Source organism: Ylistrum balloti, unplaced genomic scaffold, assembly GCF_031769215.1.
Source record: "Ylistrum balloti isolate Yb309-2 unplaced genomic scaffold, AGI_CSIRO_Ybal_v1 Utg369972, whole genome shotgun sequence".
In the NCBI taxonomy this organism is placed as follows: domain Eukaryota; kingdom Metazoa; phylum Mollusca; class Bivalvia; order Pectinida; family Pectinidae; genus Ylistrum; species Ylistrum balloti.
Genome location: NW_026782064.1, coordinates 679,486 through 699,052, shown reverse-complemented (window position 1 = coordinate 699,052; position 19,567 = coordinate 679,486). Strand labels below are relative to the sequence as shown.

Here is a 19,567-nt window from a genome sequence, read left to right as displayed (position 1 = left end):
CTTGTTTCATGTCTTCATATCAAATTATACTTCACGAAAAAAGACATTTTCTGTTAGGTATCTGTCTAGGAAAATTTCCATTCAAGTTCAATTTCTATTTGTAACATGAAAACTAAAGCATTTTCAAGATCTACATTTTTTCATATTTAATACAGACAAAAATGAGCAAGGAATTATGCAGCAACAACACCCTAGATAATGAAGTGAAGCAACACCAGGTAAGTTCGCATGATATCAATCTCGCTAACAGCCATAGGAAATTGCTTTTTTGCCTCGTAACACATGTCTCGATTTACTTTTTTGAGGTTTTTGAGAACATCCTCTTTTGACAATATTCCAGGAAGGGTCTGTGTGTGATAACACTGACAAGTATTTCTGTGGATAATAAGATTGCAGGGTCATGTTTACAGTTTAATTGGAATGTATAGTACATATTACGTCTAATTGTCCAATTACAACTCTGTCAATGTTACAAACACAAACATTACACAGATCAGAAGGTTACTGTTATCATATACCACAGAAATTTGATCTGTTTGAAACACACTGAAGCTAATACAGATATCTTTAAAAGTGCATTCCAAATATCAAATTTTATAACCTTCAAATATTTATTCCAAATTAATATAAAACACGTAATAAAAGTGCATTACAAAATTGTTTCTCCTGATATCATCTTTTCTTTTTCAGAATTTATCCTGAAACTTTGCCAAGTTTCTAGTTTCATCGAGCAAAAATGATAAATTCCACAAAATTTACTTCTATTGAAACTCAATGGCCCATACATGTCAATACATCATTCAGTACCAGGTACAGACACTTCCCAGAAATTATACAATTTTCATATTTTCATAATAAAAATATTGACCAATTTACATTTTTTCAATTGTCTGATGTATGTCTGACATATATGACTATATATGTTTAATATTTACTTTTACTTATCTATAAATGCACGCTTAATTAAATGAATTGTGACAGATATTAACAGGTGTGCTCAACAAATCACTGACTTGAAATGGCCTGTCATTTACACAGGGGAATTCCATACAATATATTGATATTTCACACTGATAGATCTTCACGAGTAGCACATTAATACCTGCGAGTAAGCCTGTTCGTAATACCTGTGTTACAGGTGTAAGTATTGAGAATGCGGAACATTTATTGATTTGACCTATTATAGTCCTACCAGGTAAAGTCAGGTCAAAAGTCAAAGTGCCTGTACTGTATGACATCAGAAGGCCTGATCAAATCAGAGAACACATATACAAGATCTTGTTAACAACCAATCCAATCAAAATGGTCCTTTTAGACAGGTGGTCTTACATGACAGGTGATTTGTGTCTATCATAACAGAACAAATAAACTTTCAAATCAAAATGGTTTATCTGTACATAATGTTGGTGATGTTAAAAAGAACAATTCAAATCACACACACAAGATTAGTTCCACAAAATCTGAATGTACCACATTTCCAGTTTACACTGATGAAGCATTGTATGATATTTCTACAGATATAATAACTGACCACTAAATGGTGTTGACCGATAATGACGATGACGTTCATGTAGAAAGAAATGACCTATTTTAGTATATTATGCAGGTACTGTGGTGGAAGTGTAACAGAAAGGATCACTTACCAGACTGAGAATAAAATACCACACTACACAACACTTGTTGTATATCCTCTCCATGACACTAGGTGTAGCTGGACCACATATTATTTAGCATCCATTTTACCAGTCTAAGTAGCCTCCATCCTTTCCCTATCGTTGATGATAACGGCTGTCTGCCCTGTCCCTCTCAACAGTCAACAGGATATCTCCTTGATCTTAATACACCTCCCCTATCATACCTCTTGTCAGCAGAGGATAAGCACCAAAAAAAAAATAAATGAAGGATATATTCCTCGCTGAAATTTCACCCTATAACTCAAAACAACCCCAAACAATTTTCCTGTTGATGTCTCCAGGAGAATCTAAGATGGTTGTATTCTATTGCACAGAGCAGAAATCCAAAAACAGTTTCCAGTGTGTAGAGGGCAGACGGCCCAGGCTTGCCATACATCACAATGTACACCAAGTCCTTTGCTATCAGACTATCTCCAGTCCTGTGTTTCCAGCATCACCATGGATCTATCCAAAACCTCTGTGAGACTCAAGAACACCCAGCCACAGCAGCAGGGCTTAATTTGTATCAGACATGTTTTAATGTGATGTACTTATGAAGAATTAAACAGGTTCCCTCTATTTCCATTACTCATTGGATTTTTTTTTTTTTTTTTGAAGATGGCAGATATTTCAACTTTGGGAAGATTTGTTTTTCCCGATTTTAAAATTTCATCTTCAAAATGCCACGTATACGAATGAAGGTTGAAATATATCCTCCAGAGATAACAGTTTTAACGGTTTTCAGAATGGTTAAAACATACAGATGAATGATCACATAATTTACAGACACAACATAAATCCTCGCATGATGATATATCCAATCAGTCTTTATGTTCTCCACAAGAAACTGCAGAGAGGGCTGCAGCTTCCAGTTAAAGAATCACTGGTAGAGTGGCTACCACAAAATTGACACAATCAATACGATGCATAGAATATTGATTGGAAAGATACTTAATATGCATTCAACATCAGCTTCTCCTGTTTGTCCAATGTCACTTATTCCATTTTTATTGTGATTCTCATTGTGTGTTGTTATCCTAAGTCTTCTTTACAGTGAATCGTTTGGAGAACTGTTGAAGAACCAGAGTGTCAGACAATGGATGTAGATTTCATATTAAGGTAAACGTGACCAGCAACCCATGGGGAATATTCTACAAAAATTCTTCCCATATGGAACATCATTCTGTTCTTCAGCTTCACTAGTAATGCAGTAAACTTAGAGTGGTTCTATCTAGGCTGGCTTTATCTGTATCAAAATTCAACTGGTTATGAATACCAGTTCATAATTAGTTGTTACAAAATAAACTTTTGTAAATAAGAAATGATAATATATTTTGGTTAATTACAATCACTCAGATTTGGTGGAGACTGGACTTTGTTCATTACAACAGCTGGTACTTGTTTACTGTAGTAATTAAGACCACCATCAATTCCTTATCTAAGACACTATATCAGCAGTTCATTATTGAAATTACTGATTTACTATATCAGATGTCTGTAACCTCCTCCACCTCTGGGAACTCTCATCAACTTTTTTTCTCATTACCTGTCAGCTTTCATCTCCTAAAATTATCTTAAATTGATTTTGACAACCTATAATCTTGATCATGAGAATTCTTGAAGCCAATCCTTTTTATAAAAAAAACTCTTTAAATGTCAGATCAGCCACAAAGACATCATGTTCACTGGAGGTGATTCCCCATAAACTACAGTCTTCAAGCATGAAATTATTGAAGTCTTTCGCACAATAGATTCAATTGCCTCCTGTAGACATCAATAGGTTCAACTCTTCCATCAAAGTAACACTTCAAACATTGTCTATGATATTTTCAAAGAGTATCCTCAATCGTATCTTACGTCTACAACAAGATATGTGTTGTTTCAACAAGTATTGTTTTCTTAAGAAAGCAGCACATCTGTTCTTTTCCTAATTATAAATCCTTTCGGTATAAGATAAAATTTCAACACATATGCTGTTATCATCACACGAAACAGTTTTCTGTCGCACTCCTCCAAACTTTGACTAGGTTTACCTCCATCAGGGGGTTTCAAACCATGTGAGATATCCTGTAATACTGCCAGGGTGTTCCAAACCTGGGAGTAGTGTAGTTTGCAGGCTATGATAGTTGATCTTCCATGACAAGGTCACTTACTCTGTGACTGAGTCCTTAACTAGACAAGCTTCCTTTGTCCTCTCCTTATTCCTTTCCAATGATTTCCATAGCTACATCATCCGATCTAAAACCACAACTATTTGCCAGACAATAACTGGACAAGTTTGCACACAAGGGACGACAGAGCAAATTGTTTGCTTTCCTTCTTTATCTGTACAAAAACGATTATCCACATTTCTTGATGTCTGTATGTAAACTGTTTGATGTCTGTGCTGCTTCAGGTAAAAAGTGCACAGGTGAGGTAATGTAATCACAAGTAATTAGACAGGTGACCCCTTTTCTTCCATAAACCTTGACAACCAAACCCAATGGGCTCGGGACACTGGGTGTCTTGACCACTAAATATACCATCAAGCTCCACCAGAATCAATAACACCAAGCCAATCCACGGCTGTCAATAACAACATTTCAATCTACACAAAACTACACAATGGCTACCAACTAACCAACCAGCTGGTTAGCACATTATTGATTCAATAGAGCCTAATTACAAAAACTGTCAGATTAATAATCTTATCCACTGATAATCCTATATACCCTTATCTTATCAAAACATCAACAAAAAACACATACACATTTTAACCCAGACGGAAGGACATCTCTTATATGTTTAAATCACCTGTGGTGCTAACATGATCAACAAAGAGCTTAAGGCACCTTGCAAAATATTCTTTGAAGGGTGTTTTATACTTCACCGGAAAGACTTGTCCAAATGCTGGACAACCTGACATGATTTATCTGTCTCCACACAAAAAACAGGGTGACACCTCACTGCTATACACATATAAAGTTAGACACTTGATTCACAGGAAAATCAATATGTATCAGGTTCACATATTTGTATATATTAATTGAGTGAAAAACTTAAAAATTTCCTTCACTACCATAAAAATCTGCTATTACCATCAACAGCTTTCCATCAACAGCTTTATGTAAAATGAGGCTTCATCAGAAATATTGATAAAAATTTCATTTTTTGAAATTATCTTTAATATGATCACTTTCCAGAATAAATGTGTTCTGGAACAGTCTTTGAATAACATGGACCCATAGGGAAAACAAAAGGAAACTTACCTCCCCTTTTTGAAGTACAGATGCTGAATCTAAAACCCCAACCTTAAGTCTAAGTATAACTGTCCTTGGGCAATAAAAATATTGATTGAACTGATACTACTCTATATTTATCCTGCTTTAGGCTCAAGAGGGCAAAAACATTACCCCAGTCTCAAAGTCAGGGGGTGGGCTTATCAATGGACAATAAACCAGGCATGCAAAACATTACCCTGACTCAAAGTCAAGGGGTGGGCTTATTACAAGACAATAAGTCCAGGAGTCAACACATTACCTCTGACTTACAAGGCAGGGGATGGGCTTATTACAGGACAACAAGCCCGGGGGAGGGGGGGGGGTCAACAAATTACCTCTGACTTACAAGGCAGGGGATGGGATTACAGGACAATAAACCCAGGGGGTGGGGGGGGGGGGGGCAACACATTACGTCTGATTAAAAATCATGGTGTGGGCTTAGTAGCGATTAGCACAGGGAACTGATGCATTATCTCATGTGGTAGGCTGCACTGTTTATGTCTGCCATGTGTGTGTGAGCTGTACTGTGTTAGTGGGGCTTCAGTTGGTCTCAAGAATGCATCACCAGAAAGAATGGTGATGTCATCACTACAGAGGTCAAACTGATCACATGTAACAGGACACCTTGGTACAGACTCATCTTTCTCCATACCTACATAAACTACACCATTTACCAAAAAGGATTATATACTACTGGCAATTTAGCTCAAATTAACATCCTCCCTATCACCACCATCACAAAGCTTTGAAGCTGTTCACTTCCTGATGTGTATTTGAATAGAATTTTATATCATGAAATATGCATGATTGATTACTAAGACTAGAACGACATCATCAGGATTAAAAATAGCAACCATTTATCTGAAAGCTGTGCAGCAAACCATTATATCACTGTGATTCACTGATCAGACTGCTGGAAAGATTGATGTGTAAGTCTTCATCCTACTTAGTTTATCTCTTTAAAACTGTGTACAACATTTTTCATCTTAACCTAAATTATTACTGACTTACTTTAACTGTATCTTATTCACTGTAAATAATTACTGACCTACTTTAACTGTATCTTATTCACTGTAAATAATTACTGACCTACTTTAACTGTATCTTATTCACTGTAAATAATTACTGACCTACTTTATCTGTATCTTATTCACTGTAAATAATTACTGACCTACTTTAACTGTATCTTATTCACTGTAAATAATTACTGACCTACTTTACCTATATTATCATTCTAAATAATTACTGACCTACTTTTCTTATTCACTGTAAATAATTACTGACCTACTTTATCTGTATCTTATTTACTCTAAATAATTACTGACCTACTTTAGCTGTATCTTATTCACTGTCAATAATTACTGACCTACTTTACCTATATTATTCATTCTAAATAATTACTGACCTACTTTATCTGTATCTTATTCACTGTCAATAATTACTGACCTACTTTATCTGTATCTTATTCACTCTAAATAATTACTGACCTACTTTATCTGTATCTTATTCACTGTAAATAATTACTGACCTACTTTATCTGTATCTTATTCACTGTAAATAATTACTGACCTACTTTACATGTATATTATTCACTTTAAATAATTACTGCCCTACTCAATTTGCACTCACAGTAATCAATAATTTAATTGACCTGTGACTTTTTCACACGATAAATATCTGCTTTTTCTTTCACCATAATAATTGACTGACCTGCAAATTTTTGTTCATTATATTTCTCAGGCAATGAACTGTGTCTGGTGCTAATCCCTATACTTTGATTCAGAAGTTAGGTGTTGACCCTCTTGTATAAACACAACATTGTCTATAACTTTCCTGTCAACATCATTATGTATTCACCATTATGATGAGGAGGGTACGATACTTATTAACATAAACCTTATTCATTCACCGTTATCTTCTAAAATCCCTTTTTAATAGAAATACTTCAAAGTTTCCATTATTAGTGACCTTGAATATGCATGTAACCTTTGACCTGAAAACATCAACATAAACAATATATTCCCAGTGTCAAATATCTCACAAATAACTCAATCCTCCTAGATCAAAGAAAGGGTTTACACCTATAAATCTCAATGATGCAACGGCAGATTTTTACCAGGTAAATCATTGACACCTGTACAACTGGTGTAGTAATACCCTAGTTCCCTTAAAATGTATGTGAAGAGATCAGGTTTGTGTATATCCTGTATGGAAACACACCTAGTTGGTATCAATAACAGTTACAAAAATGTGTCAACATTTTATTTGGGGATGGTCAGGTATACCGTTCACATTAATAGGGTCTGTAATTTGAAGTCATTTATCACATTATGAATAAACATCCGCATGCTTGTCTTTAACCTCAATATACCAGGATCCTGTTCATGAGTTTACCTAAACTATAATATCATATAAAAACAGATGTTTCAAACCCATACCATTGTTGTATATGTCGAACACTTTATAAATTAAATAAAACAGGAGTAAAAGAAATATATTAACTTTATAACACTCCAACATCCAGTGTGGCCAACCTCTTGTAAAATAACAGCTAGTCATGGTCTTCAATATTAAGGGTGACAGGGTGTTTTGAAGAGACATCAGGTACTGTTAAAAGACCTTATAATCAATTCTAGTGTATAGTTATTACATCTGTTAGTAATAAAATGATGTTCTATGTTATGAATGAATATCATTTTTATTATCTAAAACATGAATTTTAAATACCGATTAACAGTAAAGAAATATCAAGTGACACATTTTTGTGCTTTGAGCAGTTCATGATCTGACCAATATCAGGTAAGTAGGCAACACCAATCATCAGAATAGCCATAAACAATATCAACAGATTTTCATCAAGAAAAATAACATTTCAATTAGTACTGCTGGGTTCTTTTTAATAAGGAATATCCAAGATACAGTTTCACATGAATTCAGAAATAACACACATCTGACGTTTTTTCCATTTTGTCATCAAATCATAAAGTCACCTGTACATGATGAAAACCATCATGTTTTCTATTTATTATTGATAGACAACTTTCCAGCTAATCAGACAACTGAATCCATTCACCAATTTTTATTACAGTAACAGTATCAAAGTCATTCTGTTCCACTCTGTATCTTTAAATCTTTTAAATAATCACCTGTGTATCTTGACATTAAGTTTTATAACCTGAAACATTAGAACTACATTTCTTTCAGTTTGTTTTTTTGTTTAAAAAAAATGTGCATTAGATAAAATGTTAAAGTTTTTTTTCCTTTTTCAGAGCACAGTAACATGACGGGGACCTGACATCAAACAGAACCCGACCAGGTGAGAAGATTTGTTTACCTGGTAAGGAACACAGTTGACACTAATTCATTCACCTGTATCCACCCACCTGTTAAATAATGTTACTAAAGACAGGTACAACCCCTATACATTAACATATCACAGGAGATAGCTTCCAATTACTCTTAACATGACTAATACCACTGTAACTCACAAGTTTAATTTTCCTTCCAACAACTCAGACCACATTTTATATATATGATATATCACACCTATTTTTTAAGCAGTTTTTAAAGTTATTATCTCCCTTTAGTTGCTTTCAAAATGTGCAAGACCACAGTAACCTGGTATATTGATGACATTAAAGTACAGATGTAGGTAAGAAAGGTATTGTTTTTTTTATTCAGAGAAGGACCATCCCATGTTAACTTAGCAGATTATTTGGGAGTCAATTATTTCTGTGATGAGTCTATCAATGCATATTTAGAATATACTTAGAAATACATTGCAAAAATCTGGATTCTCCAATATATCATATTCTCTAGCACATTATTTGATGAAATTTTCTGCAGAAAAAATTGGATGATATTGTTTCCTGTGAACAATATTTGATGACATTTTTTCCGTATAAGAGACATTATCACTGTGTGCTGAATGATAATATTTCATGAAATCATTTTGTATTTATCCTAATTTCCTGTAAACAATATTTGACGATCCTATTACTTTTTTATGTCGCCATTATTTCCTGTTGACAACATTTGATGACATCATTTCCTAGACACAACATTTGATGACATCATTTCCTAGACACAACATTTGATGACATCATTTCCTAGACACAACATTTGATGACATCATTTTCTGCACACAATATTTGATGACATCATTTCCTGCACACAATATTTGATGACCATCATTTCCTAGACACAACATTTGATGACATCATTTCCTAGACACAACATTTGATGACATCATTTCCTAGACACAACATTTGATGACATCATTTCCTAGACACAACATTTGATGACATCATTTCCTAGACACAACATTTGATGACATCATTTTCTGCACACAATATTTGATGACATCATTTCCTGCACACAATATTTGATGACCATTATTTCCTGTAGACAATCTCTTATCACATTGTTATTCCCTTAGTATGATGTTTGTCAAATTATGACAAATAAAATCTCTTTCATGACGTCTGTAATATCTAATAACTTCTTTTAATCTTTTCCGTGTCAACAAGTATCAGAATTTAAGTGACCTTAGAACTTTGTTCACAGTAAGACCCATCCAGTTCTAAAACTACCTAATCCTAGAATCATCCAACATCAAAGCCTGTTGAACTTCAGACAACAGCTTTGAGTGGATTGATTTCAGCTTTGTACAAGCCATGATCACTGAAAAGACACAAGTGACTTAAGGATTCTGAGGTTCCAGAATTGTGGCGCAATATACAACTACATGTTTATCTATGACCATGGGTAACGCTAGTCCTCATCAGGCATGTACCCCCTAGTATATCACATCTTGGATCTAGGAAGGAATGGAAGTATGCTTAAGAAATACCATCTTATCCAAGATCATGGAAAAGTAAAGCTAACTTGTCTCCACTCTGGCATTACTTGATTACCATATTAGGGCATGACTTATAACATCTTACTGTAAATGTTGAGAAAAAAAAATATCAGAATAGTCACAAATAATAGTCTTTATATGATATCTTATTTCTCGTGTTTCACTATAGAAAACACTGGTCTATCGTCCCAAAATATATCTTACATAATGACTAGAGCTGTGTATGATAAATTCTCATCAATCTCCTGCAGGATCATGACCTTGACTAAACATATTTCTGTACTCGAGGATAAATGTTAGAAAATTAAGTAACTGGTTTGTCAAGGTACCACCAGGCCGAGACCAGCACTTTGATGTGTGCCACTTGCACACACAAAAAGATAACGACATGGATACATTTTGAGCTTCGGCTCTGTGATTTATCCGTGAATCAGTTAAATTCTCAGTCTGATGTGTGAATCAATGGAAAGGTATGTCTACACTTGATGTCAAACCTAGCCAAAAATAATTCTCTTTTTCTTTTTTTTTAACATTGCAGTGACACATGCTTACTGTTCTGATATATTTACACCAGACGTTTTCTGAACCTATCACTAAACAAACTTTAAAATATCTCAATAACATATCAATCAATAGCTGAATGAGGTTTTATTTTTAAAAATTTAAAAACTACTTTTATCACAACATGATAATTTTTTACATAGAAAATTAGTTTGCTAATACAGCCATTGAGATTCTTCTTTCCTGAATGTATTATCTCTATATATGATTCATTCCTGACTTTACATTCTCCAGATTACCGGTGTTCTTTGAGCCACATGTGACTCCTTTCCACCTAATCCAGAGCACCTACCCTTATACTTCACTCACCCTAAAGGAAGTGGTGGCCAGACAATTGGTATTCTCCTGTAGGTACCATAAATGTTCTCCTAGGTCCCCACCAGCACTAGAATCCTCAGCCTTGTCCTTTGCGGGACACATCTGGTAACTTGGAACCTTGCGGCCGTACTCAGCTGACTGGATCGTGATCAAGGTGCTGGGAGGACAGTTGAGGTGCAACTTTTCCCCATCACAAGCAGAATTCTCAAAAGTAAAGAGAGTACTTGTCAGGTAGCCTGCAAAACACAGATTTACATATTCCAGGTCATGATTTTTATTGCAATTATTCTGAAATGTAAAGATCAGTCATATTTTTTACAGACTACCTGTAAAATGAAATGCACATTCAAGATGAAAAGATGAATATTTCATGAATAGAGTTTTTTAATTCAAATGACCAGGTAAACTTGAGATTTATTTTAGTGAACAAGAACATGTCACATCAAATAGCAAAAATGTATCAAAATTCTGAAATTGTATTCTTCTTTACTCCATTATATGAAAACAATACTTATTCCACCTTTGACATTGAAGTCAAGATCACAATGAACCAGACAAACCACTGCATGCACTTCATTAGAAGGTGATTTAAGTACATAGCAATTTAAATTAAGATATTATTAACAGTTCGAAAGTTATCTGCTGGACAAGAAATCATCTTTAACAAATTCACACTTATTTGACCTATGATCTTGAGGTTAAGGTCACAATGACCTAACTTAAAGGCAGTGTACTTCACATCAGATGACGCAAGTACACTGTTAGTGCCATCAAGATATCTTCAACAGTGTAGGTGTTATTGCCTATACAAGACATTATTAAACATAGAAGACACTATGTCTCATTTGAAAGGGTAACAAGATATAATATCTAAGATGGTTACCAGTCATAGTTTCACTTTACTTAAACCTTGTCCTTCAGTAGAAAAATCTCATACAAACCACCATCAGCAAGTTTCATTTTTAAATGTTCATCGCAAAATAAAAACAAGGGTGAACTTTTCTCCACAAAATCTCGATTTAATCGAAGGGGGATAACTCTTACAGAACAGGAACAGTCCAACAGATAACCAGTGATGCCAATCTCATGGTTTCCATTTTTTCTATTTTCATTGCCATGTTGTGTACCTAAACACAAACATTCCACATAAGGATCATATAGAAGAAGCTATGTAAGTGACAACTTGTCATCAACATGTCACTACATACACAATCCATTGGACACAGTCCACAGAACACAAAAAAGAAAATTTATACAAAAATCATCAACATAGCGGACATAACATCCAAGATTCATTATATTAACTAAGATGTTTTGCCTTACCAAATACATAAGTTAAATTAACTTTCTCTTGAATTGCCCCTTGTGGAATTCATCTTGAGCTTTGTATTTTTTATACATTAAGGGCTCATACATATCAGTTAAGGAATGTGTTCAATCATACCTAATATCTGATAGAATACTGGCCCACCAGGGAGGAAGTGTCAAGATTTATCACCCTGTCCACCACAGGGACACAGATATCCAAGCTATCTAAACTGATATTGTGAAGACCAATTTTACATTACAACACCTTAACTGTATTTGGCAAAAACAGCCAGCTGTCATTTACATCATGGACAGGTCTCATTTCACCCCTCGACTCCTGTTTTGTATTCATACCTGATCCCAATGTACACATACCCTGATGGATTTCTCCCGTCAATATGTCACGTCCTAATCATGACCTTATGGTACATTTCTTGTAACCACAAGTACAGTACAAATAAACTTTGACCTCTAGGATCATAAAAGGACACTATCAAAATACAATACACAAATACAAATCATCACTTTAAGTCAGAATTAAAAGGTATAACAAGCTTTTAATATACGGTGATGTCAATGAAGTTTCAAGACTTTGAAGATTCTGTAACAAATGACCAAGTAATGCACGCTGGAGATTTTAATCTATATCTAGTATCAACACCCTTCCTTCTTGTCAGTGTTATTCTGACTTGGAAAATTCAACAAGATCATGACATCATGAAAATTTCCTAATTTGTTTCATCAGATCTTGAGTATGAAAGGACTTTCAGTGATATGTAATATTTTAATGCAATGTATTTCAAATAAATACTTTACTTAAAATACTTGAAATATTTTAATATTACAATCAAGATCAAAGACCTTGTAAATTAATTGAAATTTAATGTAAGTTTTTTTTTTAATAGGCTGTTCTTGACTTGTATAATCAAAATGTAATTTTTACACAATAAATATTTCAACAAGTAATCTACACAAAAAGATCAAAGGGGGCACTTTAGAAATTAACTGTGGGTTTAGAGTGAGTATCTTGTGTAATATTGAAGTTGCAGTAAAGGGTTAATAGCACATCACCCACTTTTTGTAAATCAACATGTATGACATTATACAGGTATAACTGTACGACAGACACTGTCAAGGTATACAACTTGAGACAGGTAAACCATTAACGTAAATGAACCGTAGCAAGCTAATAAGCACACAGGGAGACATGCTACATAAAATATGTCATAAAAACTGCCTGCTAAACCTAATAAGGCTATATTTACACAAATGTCACTCAACGTTCAACTGAAAAGTATCAATAAATAAACAATGCAACATTAACATTTCTCTCTCAAACTTTTCTTTAAAAATAAAGTATAGTGAAAGTATATACCTGTATGAACCAAAGAAATGTATATATCTTCAGGAACATGAACTTTGAGATGGATGTGGATGAGGATTGACCTGTACAAGTTAGTAGGGGTAAGGAGTAAGGATTGTCAGAGTAAGCTTGACCTCTATAAAGTAGAATTAATGACTGTCAGTATAACCTTGACCTCTATAAAGTGTAGCCTTGGTCTCTATAAAGTAGAATTAAGGACTGTCAGTATAACCTTGACCTCTATAAAGTAGAAGTAATAATTGTTAGTGTAAATTTGATCTCAATGGGAGAGAAGGACGTCCAGCATAACATTGGTTTATCAATTAAGGGTTGAATCAAGAAACTTCAGCTTAATCTTGACTTCTATAAAAGTAGAAATAATAATTGTCAGTGTAATTTGACCTACATAGTCACTGAAGAAAAGATTGGTCAGTATAACCTTAGGAGTATACAGACAAATTCAAAGTTCAATACAATTATCTATCATTACATCAATAATCAATGATTACACATCGTCCCAAATTAATATCCCATTATGATGTATTAAAATAAATCTCCACTAATGTAATCCTTAATGTGTTTTCTCTGACTTATTATCGATGAAATAATCTGGAGTATTTCTTTTGAAAGAGATCTTTTCAATAACTGTGGAGGTCTAAGCAGCAATAGATTTTGTAATATGAACTCTTCATTCACCTCCTACTAAACCACTCTGAAGGTCAGCTTTACAATAGGACGAGTAGATGACATATTCATTCAATATTCTCTATCTCTCCATACAGGTATCCAATTTGGGTACAAACCAATTACCACAGTCAACATTTACACGACAAACAAAATTCCTCAAGAACAAATTTTGAAGAATGTTTGTCCTACTGTTGACAGGACTTTTGAAAAACTAGGTCATTACACACCTTTACAGCTTCATTTCATTGGATTAAACATTTTTACTACCCAACAACAAAAGCTTCTCTATAATCATCTGATCTTTTGATTGGTTAATTCTGCCTCTGAAAACATTCCATGCATATCCTTCTTTTCATTTAATATTTTGAGTCCTTCTACTGTAAGTGTTTGATGTTTGATGTAGAACAGGTTGTAATTAAAAAATATATTCAGGACATTTTTTGACCATAAAGTCCTGCCTTAATTTCAACACATTTTCCATAACGAAGATATGAACTGATACAAAAGTGCCTGCATCTTAAACAAAACATCATGATTCCTTGTTGGGAGAGATCTAAAATTTCATGGTATTTCAGACTTAACCTGATGGGAAAAATATGGACTGGACATAAATCTTAACAGAGCACTAGATGTGAACAAATGGTCTTTAATATTTGTATACCTCTGCTTTTACAACTGGACATGTATACAGAGTTTTGGACCAAGTGAACCTCAGATTTCCATCATAACTAAATGATTATTAAACTTACTTTGTATATATACAACTTACTCTATTAACAGACCAAGTCTTGTCTACTTCTGACCAGTATGTATACAACTTACTCTATTAACAGACCAAGTCTTGTCTACTTCTGACCAGTATGTATACTACTTACTCTATTAACAGACCAAGCTTAAGAATGTGAAATAATCTTTGTGGCCTTAACCAACTAGTCCTTCGCTAGAATGTCGCCCAGGAGAAGTCTTGTTTACTTGCTTTTTACACAAACTCAAGCATTTACATGGGTGTAACGTCCATCACTAAATCATTTTTTTTTAACATTTTGTGTGGGAAAGTGGTTAATCCGATCGACAGCAGCCAATACAAAATCTTGCAGCATTTTACGTCAGACTAGCTATGAATTCATTATTTTTTTTCAAAATGTCCCAAAATAAATACACAGCCTTACCTAAACTGACAATGATGTAGAACAGCATCCAAATCATTGGAAGCTTTAATATAATACAGCTTGTATCTACCCATGCCTGGAAACACTTTACAGCATAATGATTAACCAACAGATTTACTTAAACAGCAAACTTCTACATAGAGAACTGCCCGGTCATCTTTTTCAGGTAGATAAGTAAAAAATCTCATGCAATATAAACAAAAATAAAAATAAATGTGTATTTTTTTTTAGAATTCAAATCCCATAAGTATCACAAATACATGAAGGCATTTTTTCAATACATTATAAGCCCGGGGGAATTTACTTTCCAGCCAAGTTTCGTGCCTCGCTCTATTAGCATTAAGTGAAAGAGGTTTTATACTGAATGGGAGAGGCCAGGTTTCTGGGTGTTAGAGCACTTGAGATTCCCGGCTCCCGCTCACAACAAATAAACGTAAAACCCCAATATAAAACCCAATCTGAGACACTTTATCCCTTGTTATTGAAGGTATGTGATACTCCTCAACATAAAACTCTTAATGATTTCTTTGAAACTCAAGGTCATTGAGGTAGTAGATTGCGACATCTCTCCTTCTTCTCCAAACCTTACAAAAATTACCATATCAATTCATTTGAAGGTCCTCCCTTTTTCAGGCCCGGCTGTTAGGTTATTCTAGAAGTGAACAGACAATGATGTTTTTCCTCTTCATGGCTTCCTTATTTGGTCAGTCATTTGAAAATCACCACGGTAGAATTTGATTGGATGCATATATTAACTGATAAATGGGAAATTTGAACAGGTTAAGTACATCACATACTTCTGTAGGAAACAGTCCCGATAAAGTGCATACAGATTGCGTAAAACATGTTAAGAAGACACATGATCCCAGTTTGAAGATTTTTCATTAAATGTCATGAATGTGATTCTGAACACTTTTATACATAAAGCTAACATTTTAACAAGCTTAACATAAACATTTTAATCATGGATTTTTAGGATTTATATCAAATCAAAAGGACAAAACCTATAAAAACATTACGTTTTTTGTCACAATTTTATTATTCTCCGAGGTAACTTTTATGGAGGATTTGTAACAAAGGTCCCCTATAGTGAAAGAAATCAAATGGAATTAGTCTTAAAGGCATTGTTAGATAACCATCTCCATGAATGAGGTTTAATGTCTCATTGCAGCTGGAGTATATGTGGCCCCTCCCAGCTATACTTCCAGTCTTTGTTCTGAAATACCTGGTTAAACAGCCAGGTAATTACTGAAATCTTGATGAATTCAACAACAGCAACACTGCCATTACCATGTTGATAATTATTACATTCTTTAAAGCCCCAGTCCTTTTACAAGTGCTCTGGGCTTTTTTTAATCAACAATAGAATTTTCTTGGCATATGTTGCTTAATCATCTATGAACCTAACATATGTTAATATTTTTTTTGTTTTAAAATCTTCAGGCAAAGATGCCTTTAAAATCTTTTTTTAAAATAAAAGAGCAGTTGCTGTTTTCTCACATAAATTTAGTTGTATCATCCTTCCTCAGTACAGTGTCATCAACCATGAAGACATTTTATTAAACATGAAAGCCAAGAGGTATTTTGATCGTTATCATGAGGGGACAAAAAATGATACATAAATGTGTTATTATGTAACAATCAGTCACATCCAAAGAAATATCTAAAAAAAATGTTCATGGATAAGATAAACATCAGAAGCCAAGACTTTGATGTCATATCTCAAACATTATATAATGATATTATTGTCCTGAATCTACAAAGACTTTTCAAATTTAACACTGAAAATATATACAGCTTATATAAAACTGTTTGTAACTCTATTGGACAGAGATTATCATCTGTTAATTACAGCACTTTCTTCTAGTACAAACCTCATATGTTAACATTCTAGATCAGTTTTCTCAAGTTCCATATAAGAAGATAATTATCTATCAAATTCAATTAAAAAAACCCACACAATGACAACTGTTCAATCCTACTGCCATTCATGTCATAAGCTGTGTATTTCTTGCCTTACAGGGGACTGAGAGTCAAGGCCACCATTGATAATACATGATAATGTCAAAAAATGTATTTTCCTTCCTCAACACAACCAAAACAACATTTGCATATAAGATGAAAACAAAATTTGCATATCACAGGATACGTAACATAAAACATACATCACAGATGAATAAATTCTTCCCTGATGAAAATGTACAAACCTAACTTCCAATACTGATATTATTCTCATCAACGTCACTGTCCACTATACACACAACTTATGTAACATGAAAATATAATCTTTCCAGGCTTATAACAATGATGCAACGTTTTACAGTTATTATGTAGCAGGTCCAAGGAACTTGTCTCCCCTGACCTCCCGCAGGGCTCTGACCAATTCCTGCTCATTTCTTCAGTTTTTCTTACTGCTGATTATAGAACCAAGATATTTTTACTCACAATAGATAATATTACGACTACTGTCAATCATTACACAGAATTTGTATCTCCTGACCTCCCACTGGGCCCCAACCAATTCTGTTAGAATTTAGCTATATTCTATAGGAATTTTTACCCACAATAGATAACATTATGACTACTGTAACAGTTTGTCTATCACTACACAGAATATGTCTAGACTTGGACTATGAAATAAAGCTAATAATTAGCTTAAATTCATTTAAGCACCAGCCAGAGTTCATGGCATGGGGCAGCACCATTCATTGCCAAATGTCTGGAACAATTCAATGTATGGTTATCTTGAAGCTTAGCTATAGAATTATTGAAGGCTACAAAAGGGAAAATATTACTATTTGAAAATTTAATGAAAACCATTTACAATATATATGATTTTTCACATAATCACACACATGTATACATATAATCTTCAGTCATTGTAGGACACACCTGATGTTCTCAAGCTTGGAGTTTTAATCTGATATCATAAAGCTAACTGTGGATAAAGCGGAGTGGCCAGGCAACTGTGGCAAATGAAGTGGCCAGACCAGCCTAAACCAGTTAGACAAACAGGACAAATTATGGTATTATATACTGACCACAAGGTACTATTTTACATTGGAGGGTTAGGAGGTATTACCTACACATTACATGAAGAGCAGAGAAATTGACCAGAAATTACCAAACACTTCCTTTAAACATTTCATTAGTATACACAATCTCTGTTTCCCCTTCTCATCCCCAACCCAATGGAACATAATGAGCTTCCTCACTCCTTTGTTTTACCTCCTCTTTCCCTTTCTTCACCTGAACCTATTACAGTAAATCTGTGCAGATTGTGTTTGTTTCAGTTTTAAATTTAATTACACTTTTAAGAAGGTATATATTTCATATTACACCTGTACATTTGACCCTACCTGTGGTACCTGTCGTAGGTATTACAACACCTTCCAATAAAATTACTTGTCACATCAAACCAACAAGGTAATTTGTTTATTAACCTGGTATCAAAGAGTAAATGTAAACAGAGTCCTTTACTTTCATACAGGGCCAATCACCGCCCCAAGATGACATAATCTGACAAGATCACATGTATCAATACATACCAAACCTGGGTGGTCCAAAACTGACAACAGATTAACATCCTACCCACTTAATAGCTCAAATTTCATGTACAGCTTTTAATGATTCAATTAAAATTCACATCCATCTAGGATATAACTGTGATCTGTTAGAAGCTACAACACTTACATTGTGGAAAACAGGATTTAAAATTCACCAATGGGGTCCTAATTTTCTGGTCCTCTGAACAATGACCAAAACAACAATGGCTAGGATTCCCAAGGTCACCTACACGTTTAGCTATTTACCATCAAAGAAGCCTACCTAATTCTGTATTTCTAATTACTGACAAACGTTACATCTTGAATCATCATTTTGCTAAAAAGGAAGCACCTCTTTGAGAAGTAAAGATATCATCAGTGACTTATGCTTGAATACACTTAAGGCATTACAGTTAACCTATTGATTGGTAAAGGCTATCTTAGGTCGAAGGCATCGAACAAACCATAGGTAACCTTAGGAGACAGGATTCATCAATTCAAAGTGCTAGCATTCTGAAATATCAATCATACTTCAACAAACCTTAGTTTTGTTATCTATAAGGTTGTCTATTGGATACACCAACAAGGCCAGTAGAATTAAGATAGTGCTCCCAACAAAATGGGATACAACCTACAGGGGAGATAACTTATTGCCTGCTGGAAGATATAAGATCAAGGGAGTTAACTGTCAACAGATAATCCCTAAACAGGTTTATAGGGATACTTGTACTGATTGTAGTGTATCTAGTACACAGCTACAGATCATCACATGTGTTTGACCAGATGTATGGACATAAAAAGGAGCAGAACATTCATAGATCA

The 19,567-nt window shown here is 34.2% G+C and overlaps 1 protein-coding gene across 1 annotated transcript in view; it reads right to left on the bottom strand.

Moving 5' to 3' along the window:
* Nucleotides 1-11,633, bottom strand: part of LOC132547721 (uncharacterized) — a 40,366-nt gene extending 28,733 nt beyond the window's left edge. Inside the window, exons 1-2 of the mRNA XM_060211526.1 lie at nucleotides 11,615-11,633; nucleotides 10,665-10,909 (exon numbers count right to left, since the gene is read on the bottom strand). Coding sequence (XP_060067509.1) covers nucleotides 10,665-10,909; nucleotides 11,615-11,633 — 264 coding nt within the window. The remainder of the gene's footprint in view (nucleotides 1-10,664; nucleotides 10,910-11,614) is intronic.
* Nucleotides 11,634-19,567: the final 7,934 nt, after the last annotated feature.